This window comes from Hyaena hyaena, unplaced genomic scaffold, assembly GCF_003009895.1.
Source record: "Hyaena hyaena isolate Hyena2069 unplaced genomic scaffold, ASM300989v1 scaffold_321, whole genome shotgun sequence".
Classification (NCBI taxonomy): Eukaryota; Metazoa; Chordata; class Mammalia; order Carnivora; family Hyaenidae; genus Hyaena; species Hyaena hyaena.
This window is the reverse complement of record NW_024080953.1, coordinates 1,077,143-1,089,409: the sequence shown is the minus strand read 5'-3', so window position 1 is coordinate 1,089,409 and position 12,267 is coordinate 1,077,143. Positions and strand designations below refer to the sequence as shown.

Here is a 12,267-nt window from a genome sequence, read left to right as displayed (position 1 = left end):
AAACAATTAACATAAAATTTCCTCTACAAATTCCTACAAATCATTAATTACAAAATTTTCTTTGTCAGTTATATAACTCTTTTTAATTGTATAAGGGCTGGCAAAATGTCATTGAACTTTTAGAATATCTTTCTGTTTTTCTTTATTCAATACTTAATGAGTGCCTCCTCTGCCTAGTCCTAATTGTAGAACCACCTCATCAGGGTCACCTGGGTGGCTCAGTCAGTTAAGCATCCAACTTCAGCTCAGGTCATGATCTCACAGTTTGTGAGTTTGAGCCCCATGTCAGACTCAGTGCTGACAGCTCAGAGCCTGGAGCCTGCTTTGGATTCTGTCTCTCTTTCTCTCTGCCCCTCCCCGGCTCATGCTCGTCTCTCTCTGTCTCTCAATAATCAATAAATGTTAAAAAATTTTTTTTTAAAACAAATAAAAAAAGAACTACCTCATCAATAAAAGGAATCAAAACCACTTCAAGTATTTAAGAAATTATATTCTTACAAAAGTTAATTATGTCATCACTGTGCATAGTACTGTCATAGATATCATACATACACTACTACTTATACTCAATAAAATATTAATAAAAATTTATTAAAATTATATTGATTTCATTTGCTATAATTGCTATTTTACAGCTGGCAAAATGTAAATCACCTGAGCCTAATTAACTCAAAAGCCTAATCTTTTAGTTTTTTGAATTAATGACTAGCTAGGAAAGCTTGATACCTATAAGAGATTTAGTTAATAGAGCAAAAGAACTATGTTGCTAAAAGATAGGAAAAGCCAGTCAAAAAGTATGAACAGTAGAAAATAGATGGGTTTTTGAGAGACTCAGAAAAATAATAAAATGTAATGAGGCTCAGAAATACAATGAAATAGATTCAGGTATAACAGACAAAAATGGAAATCAGGTAAAGAAACACAACGAAACGGATTCAGGTATAACAGACAAAAATGCGAAGCAGGTAAACAAAAGAGGAAAAGCTTTAATGCCTATTAGAGTTAGAGTATCATGTGGTCAGAAGACTACAAGAGTTTCAAATCCTCAACCATTTCCTATGTTACCTAGAATCTACCAAGAAGAGATGATGTGAAAATGATGATTCCTTTGCCTTCAAGATGTGAGATATGTCAATTTGAAAAAGAAGGGCAGAAAGTTAGAATTATTTGGCTCCTCTGGTTTTTAGAGACGTTTGTCCAAATAAGGTGCTTGTGCAAGTTATAGTTGTCTTGTTCTAGCTAGCCCAGATAAATCTGTATCCTCCTGGCATTTGGAACAAATAGAGAAATACAGATCTGAGACTTGCCCCATCTTCAATTGTACTCACTCTACCTCCTTCAATAAAGGGTTCTATTAGGCATTTAGGATGCATGATATAGGACAGATTTTTAAAAAGAATAAAGAGCTACCATTAAAGAATATAGCTAATATCTCTTTAGCACTTATGGGCTACACATTGTGCCTTATATGTGTTCTCTAATTGTGACTTTCAGAACATTCCTTATGAGGTAAGAATTATCATCTTCATTTTATATGTGTGGAAACTAAAGCTCAGAGAGGTTGAGCAACTTGCCCTAAATCACATGGTAAGTGAACTAGGCAGAATTTGAACTCAGGTAATCTAACAGCAAAAGACTGGGGAAAGCAAAACTAAGTCAAAGGAGCGGTAGATATTTTCTCCTTCTTCTCTTACTTCCCAGATATAAATATCAAAAAATTATGGGTGAGACTCTTGGTTGGGAGATGCAAGGATTACAGAGGCCTAGATGAGCTATTAGCTGGATATGGAGGAGTTTATTTTTTAAGGCTCTCTCTTTAAGGCTCTGGAGCTTTTAAGGGCATTTGAGCACTCTTTTTCCTTATTTTCCAATGAGCTGAGACTTCTTCCTTTGTAGACAATGGGCTAGAAGAGCCACCATGGGGCCCTAAGGAAAGAAGTCAGTGTGACAACTGGTCAGAACATGTTCTCACCTTCCAAAGGGGTACAGGCACTTTACAAGGTTTCCTTTAGGGACTGTCAGCCTAGTTCATCACAGTGGGAGGAAGGTAGGGTTTGAGGGAAGAAAGTTACTGATAAGAATAAAGACTGTGCATTTGAATGGAGTGATCCTTCTGCTCTGTTTCTTAAGAAACCAAGGATGGTAGATGGAGTAAAGACACTTCAGTGCTTCTACCAAGAGAAATGTTCCAGAGCTAAGGTGAAAAAACATCAAAATTGGCCTTTCTTAACAGGGATTTCTTTTTAAACTTTAAGAAACAGGAATACATCTCAGTCTTATCTGTAACATTAACATAGGTCATATGCAATTATTTCAATAATATTCAAGGAAAAGACAAATCACTAATGAATAGTAGGTATAAAAATATAAATAAATATGAATTTAGATGGACTTCATCACTTAATCAGTTCACAACTCAGAACTCCATAAAATTTCTAGGATTTAAATGGTCTTTATTGTCTATTTATAATTTTGATTTTAACTCTTTCTCATAAAGCTCTAAATGGCAAAAGTGTTGTATATCCAAACTTCTCTTTGCCAGATCAGATTGGTAGCAACTGTGTCAAGTCATTTGACTGATATAATCCAAGTTTATCACTTGATTCTAGATCCAAGCCAGGCTTCATTTCTTTCTCTTCTGTTCTCTAAGAAGTCACCAAACACTATTCCAATCTTCCCTTACAGTTTTTCTCATTTATATACATTCTATTAATATATGCCATTATCATGTATTTTCTTGCATGACAATGTCATATATTAGTGTCACCATCTTACAACTGTTTTGTTTCATTTATGAATGTTTTGTTTTTCAAACAGATTGTGATACTTTCAGATAGAATTCTGAGCTAAATGGGACACGGGTCTGAACTAACCCATCTGAACTAACAACTCATCCTGTATTTTATAGTATGTATTCAATGGCAAGTACCTTCTCTACTTCTTGTAGTAGTATCCACAACACCTTGTGATATGATATTGAAAGAGGAATATAAGAAATGAAGATGGTACTAAATAATTACAATGTTTACCTAATATTGAATGTGATTTAAGCATAATATATATGCAGCACAATTAAAAGCTAAGCATCTACCAGAAGGAAAAGGGTGAGATGCCAAATCTTGTACATCAATCAAAAACAAATTGAGATTGGGGCGCCTGGGTGGCTTAGTCGGTTAAGCATCCGACTTTCACTTAGGTCATGATCTCGCGGTTCGTGGGTTCGAGCCCCGCGTCAGGCTCTGTGCTGACTGCCAGCTCAGAGCCTGGAGCCTGTTTCAGAGCCTGTGTCTCCCTCTCTCTCTGACCCTCCCCTGCTCATGCTGTCTCTCTCCTAGAAATAAATAAAAAACATTAAAAAAAATTTAAAACAAAAACAAAAACAAAAACAAATTGAGATTTCACAGTAAAAAAAAAGGCTTTTTAAAAAATGAACTAAAAAAGGGACAGAAGATTAAAGAAAAGACTCTATAGGTAAATTATAACTCTCAGTGGTTTAGTCCCTTGACATAGTAGGTACTTTGTGGTTCCAATTATGTCCTCGATTATACACCTCCATCTGGAAGTCTACTCCAGGTATCTCTCTCTCTCTCTCTCAAAAATAAACATTAAGAAAAAAATAAAATGTGATATGAAGATTTAAAGAGCTATGAATACATTATCTTTCTTAAAATGTGTCTAGCATACCACAGCATATTCTATATCTGATTATCTGTACTCCTAGAGCATTAATATATAGTAGAAATTTTAAAATGCTTTACCATTTACAGAGTTGTAGAACACTGCTCTTGTGCTTTTCACACTGCTGGCACTGCCCACAGAGCCTCCAACATCCCATAATTCTATATAGTAGGTCTTCTCTTCTGGGGTTCCTTCTTTGTAGTCATGAACCTAACAAATCAATCCATCAAAATAATTATTATAACCACTAAGAATACTGGAAGCATCCTCATTCCAGTTTAAAGTGCTGGGCATTCCATATTAGCATGACTCTTTCATATCATTCTCATACCACCTCTCTCGGATCACCTCCTGTCTTTCAAGTGTCCTCCCTCTAATACTTTCTCATATGATAATCCTAATACCATTTACAGCTCCTCCTCCACTTCCAAATCCTCTCTTCCTAAATGTAAATGCCATAAATCATCACTTCATTCACTCCTTTGCCCCTCTCTCACACTGTATTCATCTGACCAAATCCCAATCTTGACTATATCCACCTTTTCTCCAATTCCATGTCTGTAACCCAGCTTAGCTGAATGTGAAGCTCAGAAAAATACACATTCAAACTGACTGGATTCATTTAAATTCAAGTCTACCTTCGGGGCTGTCCTTTAATTAAAATTTCAAAGTCCATTTCCTCTCCTAGATAACTATTTCACATTTTCTCTTCTTTTTAAAATTTCCAATGTCTCTTCCCTGTCCTTAAAAACAGGTAAGAACCTTGCTTCCTGAGACAGAAGCAATTGGAAGAGAATTTCGACAACCTGTTCTTCACATATCTATCCACATTCCCACGTCTGTGCCCATATAATCTGCTTTCCCTCCAGCCATTATAGATAAACTTTCTGTGTCCCCAAGGCCAAATCCCCTTCTTATGCCTGACATCCCATCTCCCTTTTCTTATCAAAGGTATAGCTCTATCAATTCTCATTTTTATCAAAAAAATATTCCCTCTCTGTTAAATAAGTCCTGTCAGCATACAAACATGCCATGATTTTTTCCCATCTTAAAATAAACTTCCCTTGAACTCAAGTCCTCTTCCAGCTACCATACCACTTTTCCATTCCTTTTTACAGCAAAAGCTCTCCAGATAGGTGTCTATTCTCTAGTCTCTAATTCTTTCCCTTACATTCATTCTTTTTTGAACTCATTCCTGTCACACTTCTGCCCTAATCACTCTACTTAAATATTCCTTATCAAGGTCACCAATGGCTTCCACATTGCTAAGTCCAATGATCAATGAATGAGGAGTTTTCATCTTACCCTACCATCTGATAGAAACAATTACTCCCCTGACTTGCAGTACATAGCTTCCAGGTTATCATACTCTCCTCGTTTTCTTCCCATTTCACTGGCTAATCCTTTTTTTCAGTCTCCATTGGGGCTATCTTTACCTCCCTGACTTCTAATTGTTGGAGTGTCTCAAGGTTTAGTTCTTGGATCTCTTTTCTTTATCAATACTGGCTTTCTTGACAACTTCATTTAATCTTATGATTTTAACTGTCATCATTGTGTTGCTGAATTCCAAGTTTACATCCATCCTGGACTAATCCCTTGAGCTTCAGGCTACCATATCCACTAGACCACAATTTGGATGTCTAACAGGCATCTCAAATTTAACATATCTGAAAATAATTTCCTGATCTTCCTCTTGAGACTATTCTTCTCCCAGTAAAAGGCAATTCCATCCTTCTAATTACTTAAAGAGCCAAAAACTTAAGAGTGATCCTTATCTCCTTTCATACTGCATATCTTATTTGTCAGCAAACACTATTGCTTTTTCCTTAAAAACATATCAAAAATCAGTTCATTTCTCACCATATCCACTATTAGCATCCAGGTCAAGGCCTTGATCCATCTCTTTGCCTGATCAATGCAATTATCTCCTAAATGATCTTCCCACTACAGCCTTGACTACTCATTTCTCCCCCTTTCACACTCCTCTCCCCATTTGTTTATCATATAGTAACTAGCAATGATCCTTTTAAAATGCAAATTAGATCACATCCCCTTCTGCTCAAAATCCTCTAGGAGGCATTCTTAGTCAGAGAAAACTCTAAAGTCTCTCCCTTTCTCAGGGGCACCAGGGTGGCTTAGTTGGTTAAGTGTCTGACTGGCTCAGGTCATGATCTCACAGTTTGTGATTTTGAGCCCCACGTTGGGCTCTGTGCTGACAGCTCAGAGCCTCGAGGTTGCTTCAGATTCTGTGTCTCCCTCTCTCTATGCCTCCCCTGCTCACTCTCTTTCTCTCAAAAATAAACATTAATTCAAAACAATAAAGTCTTTCCCTTTCTCATGATTTAGACTCTACAGCCATTTATTGACTGTACTATGTAACTATTCAGAAATGGATTCTGATATATGACAACCATATGTATTAGAATATAGCTAAGAACCAGATTATAGTGTGGTGGGTGAGAGGTAAGCATCAGAATCTTCCAAGAATTTTTTAAAAATTTATGTCTCAACAAAAGCAAAAATAAGCAAGTGAGACTACATCAAATGAAAGAGCTTCTACATACCAAAGGAAGCCATTAAAAAAGTGAAAAGGCAATCTATGGAATGGGAGAAAATATTTGCCAATCATATTTCTGAGAGGGGTTAATGTCCAAAATATATAAGAACTCACACAGCTAAATAGCAAAAAACCAAGCAATCTGATTTAAATATGAGCAAAGGAACTGAAGAGACATTTTTCAAAAAAAAAAAAAGACATACCAATGGCTAACAAGTACATGAATAAGTGCTCAACATCACTAATCAGGGAAATGCAAATCAAAACTACAATGAGATATCACTTCATACCTGTTAAAATGGCTGTCATAAAAAAGATAAGAGATTAGGCTCAATCAGCTAAGTGTCTGACTCTTGACTGGGCTAGGTCATGATCTCACAGTTCGTAGGTTCGAGCCCCAGGTTGGACTTTGTGCTGACAGTGTGGAGCCTGCTTGGGATTCTCTCTCTCTCTCTCTCTCTCTCTCTCTCTCCCTCTCTCTCTCTGCCCCTCCTCCCTTGCTCTTTTTCCCTCTTAAAATAAGTAAAAATAATTAAAAACAAAAAAGACAAGAGATAACAAGTGCAGGCAAGGATGTGGACGAAAAAGCGCTGCTGGGGGGAATGTATATTGGTACGGCCACTCTAGAAAACAGTATGGAAGTTCCTTAAAAACTTGAAAATAAAACTAAACTACCAGAGAGTCCAGTAATCCCCCTTCTGGGGATTGAAGAGATATCTGCACTTTCATGTTCACTGCACAATAGCCAAGAGAAGAGAACAATCTAAGTACATGTCAATCAATAGATGAATGATAAAGAAGATATGGTGTGTGTATACACACACACACACACACACACACACACACACACACACAGGAATATTATTCAGCCAGGAGAAAGGGAAATGCAGCTATTTGCAAACACAAGGATGGGCCTCGAGGGAATTACACGAAGTGAAAAGGGCCAGATAAAGACAAATAGTGCACGGCACTACTTACATGTGGAATCTAAATAAAAAGTCAAACTTCTAGAAACAGAGAGTAGAAAAGTTGCCAGGAGTTGGGAATGGGTAAAGGTTGGTAAAAAGGTACAGACTTTATAAGATGAATATAGGTCTTAGCATCTAATTTAAAAGATGGTAATTACAATTGATAACTTTGTATTGTATAACTGAAATAAGGTAAGGGAGTAGAACTTAAATGTTCCAAATAAATAAGTAAGTAAGTGAGTAAGTGATGGATGTGTTAGCTACGTGGATGAGAGGAATCTTTTCATGATGTCTTTCAAATCATCAGAACATATACTTTAAATATCTCACAATCTTATGTGTTAATTATACCTTAGTAAAGAAGAAAAAAAAGAAGAAAGCGAAAAAAATCCTTTGAGGAAAAAAAGGAAATAAATACGCCAGATTTACTGAATCAGGACCTTTGGGATTTAGCTCCTGGCATGCATAATTTGAACCACTCTCCAAATGATTTTGCTAAAACTCTTAGTTAAAAACTGCTGATTTTATAAAATGGAACTATTTTGGTTATCAGGAGGCCTAGATTATACTCTTAATTGCCACTGATTATCCCTGATATTTTTGATCCTCAGTTTCTTTGCCTATAAAATGAAGTTGTATTATATACACTTAGTGGCTCTGAAATAATAAAAAGCAAGATAGCTAAGTAGTTAAAATAGATGACATAAAATGTACTAAAACTCATATATTTAACAGAATGCATCACACTTTGTACTTATTCACATATTTTTGTCTGTATACTTTTAAGGAAAAATTTAAGTAAGATACTCTATAGACCACCACATTGACAAGAGAAGACAATTATCAGACTGACAACAAAGAGGATAGGACAAAAAAATGAGAATAGCAAAATCACAGATGTTGAGCAACACTGTGGATAATGAAAATTACTCCTGTATACTGTGATAAAAAGTATCACTATTTTGCTGTATAGCGAAAGAACTGATAATATGTGATCATGCTAAGTCATCAATAAAAAAGTTAAAGTAGAGGTGCCTGCGTGGATTAGCCAGTTAAGCATTTGACTCTTGATTTTGGCTCAGGTCATGATCTCATGGTTCGTGGGACTGAGCCCTACACTGGGCTCCGCACTGACAATGAGGAGTCTGTTTGGTATTCTCTCCCTCTCTCTCTGCCCCTCATTCCCCACTCACCCTCAAAACAAACATTAAAAAATAAGTTAAACTATATGAATTTTGTTTGAAAACACAGGGAAATGTATAATATATTTTATAAAGATTTCCAAGCTAAGCCACTGGAATGACTAATACAAGGTAATACAAAGAGTCAATTATCTGTTATTGAAAAGCTCAGCTACTTTAGTGAAGCTTTCTGGATTCTGCCTCCTTTCCCTGTCCAAAACCAACGAGAGCCTGTTAGATACTAGTATTTGCTCCCATAACATCCTAATAAGAGGTTAATACCCATCTGTCTTTTCACTAACCATATTGTGTAATTTATCTGCTGATGTATATTAGACTGTAAGCATAAGGGGAAAAGCCATGCATTATTCATATTAGTAGACCTAGAAAATAGCATAATACCTAGCACATATTAGATGCTTGGATATGTTTAAATCAGTGAATGAATTCAGGATATTTCATCTTCCAAGGTTTTATTACATTGAGTTTCTCATTTCTCAGGGCTTCTCAAGTACAATTCTGAGAACAAACTAAATCAGAAATAGAAAGCTTGTTAAAAAATAGATTCAAGTTGCATTTTTGATTTCTTAAACAAAAACTTAGTTCTTAGACCACCCCTGAAGCTTCTGGGATGGGACTCAAATATCTGTACTTTTACAGAAAGATCCCTAGGTGATTCTGACATATAATTAAGTTGGCAATCAATGCAGGACATCACTTTTTTGTCTAAAATTATTTCAAATGTCTAATGTTGCCTCCCCTAAAAGACTGTACAGTGACTTCCAAGAACAGCCATCATGTAATATACAAGGTAGCATGCTCTCTTAGTCTCACAAAGTACTAGTCTGTTAGCCAGCTTGCTCTGGCTGTATATACTCCCAAGCCAGATGGACCTCCTCATCTATACTCTTTCCTACCACAAAACACCTTCTCTAATCAATTCTTTCATTGTCTCTTCCAAGAATTACAAGAAAAGATGTCCTTCTTCCTTTCCAACTTGCTCAATTAATATGTAGCTTAATTCAAGTAGAATGAGTCCTAAGAATTTTAAACTGGTGGCTTAGAGTTTCTGGCTATGACATTATATCTCTCATATGGGTTATTGATTTTCAAGGGAAAACTTGACATTACAACAAGTATTGCTCTGGATACAGTAACTTGGTGCAATGCTAAGAGGCCAACATGATTGAGAGTAATGGCAAATTATAAGAAATGTGTTTTATATTTAAATCAGGTCATCAAGGATCTGATACTTTAAGTCATTAAAGACCTGACAGCTGTACAAGCAAGGATTTTCTCTAAAGATAGCAGTATTATATGCTGCTCATTAAGCTGGAAAAGGAACCACAATCCTCAATGCTGCTGTCACTTTGTACTTCTCATTTACACACATCTTGACTTTTTATTGGACACTAAAACAAGACTAAGTACAAAAGGTTTTGCCTCATGTGAGGAGTTTATCTATTATTGTAACTTTTAAAAAAGCATGAAGAGGCTCTCTGCTCTTCCTCCACCCTTTTACACCAAAAAAAAATTTTTTAAGTTTTAAATTTTTTAATTTGTTTAATGTTTATTTATTTATTTTTTTTTGAGAGAGAGCACGCGTGTGACACAGCATGAGCGGGGGAGGGTCAGAGAGAGAGACACACACACACACACAGAGTCTGAAGTAGGCTCCTGGCTCTGAGCTGTCAGCATAGAGTCAGATGTGGGGCTCGAACTCACAGACTGTGGGATCATGACCTGGGCTGAAGTCGGATGTTTAACTGATTGAGCCACCCAGGCACCCCTAAAATTTTTTTTTTAAGTTTTTTTATTTATTTGAGAGGGAGAGAGAGCATGAGCAGGGGAGGTGCACAGAGAGGGAGAGAGAGAGAATCCCAGTGCAGAGCCTGATGCAGGGCTCAAACTTACAAACTGTGAGATCATGACCTGAGTCAAAATCAGGAGTTGGGTGCTTAACTAGCTAAGCCACTCAGGTGCCTCTGCTCTTCCCCCTTTGACAGGCAGTCGCATCTTCTGGTGCACATCCCTGAGACACAATGGTGAAGGATGGAGTAAATGGATTTGGCCATATTGGGCATCTGGTCACCAGTGTTGCTTTTAAGTCTGGCAAAGTGGATACTGTTGTCATCAATGACCTCTTCATTGACCTTAACTACATGGTTTACATGTTCCAGTATGATTCCACCCATGGCAAATTCAATAGCACAGTCAAGGCTGAGAATGGGAAACTTGCCATCAATGGAAAGCCTAATTCCATCTTCCAGGAGCATGATCTCACGAACATCAAATGGAGTAATGCTGGTGCTGAGTATGTTGCACAGTCCACTGGGTCTTCACCACCATGGAAAAGGCTGGGGCTCACTTGAAGGATAGGGCCATCATCTCTGCCCCTTCTGCTGATGCCCCCATATTTGTGATGGGCATGATCCATGAGAAGTCTGACAACTCCCTCAAGATTGTTAGCAATGCCTCCTGTATCACCTACTACTTGGCACCTCAGGCCAAAGTCATCTATGACAACTGTGGCATCATGGAGGGACACATGACCACAGTGCATGCCATCACTGCCACTCAGAAGATCATGGGTAGTCCCTCTGAGAAGCTGTGGCATGATGGCTACGGGGCTGCCCAGAGAATATCATCACTGCTTCTACTGGCACCGCCAAGGCTATAGGCAACGTCATCCCTGAACTGAATGGGAAACTCACTGGCATGGCCTTCCATGTCCCTAGTGTGTCAGTTGTGATCTAACCTGTCGCCTAGAGAAAGCTGCTAAATATGATGACATCAAGAAGGTGGTGAAGCAGGGATTAGAAGACCCCTCAAGCACATCTGGAGCTACACCAAGGACCAGGTTGTCTTCTACAACTTTAATAGTGACACCCACTCTTCCAATGCTGGGGCTGGCATTTCCCTCAATCACCACTTTGTCAAGCTCATTTCTTGGTATGACAATGAATTTAGCTATGGCAGTGGGTGGTAGACTTTATGGTCCATATGGCCTCTAAGGAGTAAGAGCTCCCTGGACGACTAGCACCAACGAGAGCAAGAAGAGAGAGAGGCTCTCAGCTGCTGGGGAGTCCTTGCCCCAACTTATCCCCCAACACACTGAGAATCTCCTGACCTCTATACAGTTTCCATTCCAGACCCCCTGAAGAAGGGGAGGAATTTGGGGAGCCAAAAATGTCAGGTACCACCAATAAAGTATACTGTAACCACCTACTGCCCCGAAAAAAATAAAAAGCAGAAATTTAGTAAAGAAAATGATACACATTAAGAAAGAACACTGGACTCTGTGTAGATGCTAATAGTATGTATGCCTGTAGCGTTGTTAAAGTGAGGCAGGAAGGTAGAAGGTCTTAGGAGACAGCTGGGAGAAAAGACAGAAGGATAAAAAAGAGAAACTAGACAAAATGTGCTAGGGGAACAGGAATTGAACTTGTCTAACTTGCTGCTACACTTCCAATTCTTTGCAGTATCTGATACCCGGGAGGCATGCAATATATGTACTAAAGGAACAAACGGATGAATGAATAATATAAAGGTTACTGCTAATTGCCTTTTCCTTTCTAGTAATTTTATTTTGCCATTAGCCAAGCTCATTTCCCCTATTTTAAAAAAAAAAAGACTGTCACTTTTCCCTTCTATTCTGTACCCATTCACTCCTTTATTTAACCTCTAAACTTCGTGAAAGATGGATTTAATCTTGTTTCAATTTCCTCTCTGCCTACTCACATCATTTGTTTTCTGCTACTAACATTCCATTGCAAGGTCAAAGATCAGCAGTGACTTCATCATCACCATTTTCTCCCCTCTCTCTCAGTTCTTATACCTCTATAGCATTTCATTTCAAAACTCAATCTCTCCTTCTGAAATG

The 12,267-nt window shown here is 37.7% G+C and overlaps 1 protein-coding gene and 1 pseudogene across 2 annotated transcripts in view; one reads left to right on the top strand and one right to left on the bottom strand.

Moving 5' to 3' along the window:
• RABL3 (RAB, member of RAS oncogene family like 3) overlaps positions 1-12,267 on the bottom strand; it is a 35,669-nt gene that overhangs the window by 13,534 nt on the left and 9,868 nt on the right. For both annotated transcript variants that reach the window (XM_039248908.1, XM_039248909.1), the window contains exon 3: positions 3,759-3,888. In XM_039248908.1, coding sequence (XP_039104839.1) covers positions 3,759-3,888 — 130 coding nt within the window. The remainder of the gene's footprint in view (positions 1-3,758; positions 3,889-12,267) is intronic.
• On the top strand, positions 10,427-11,405 carry LOC120242920 (annotated as a pseudogene).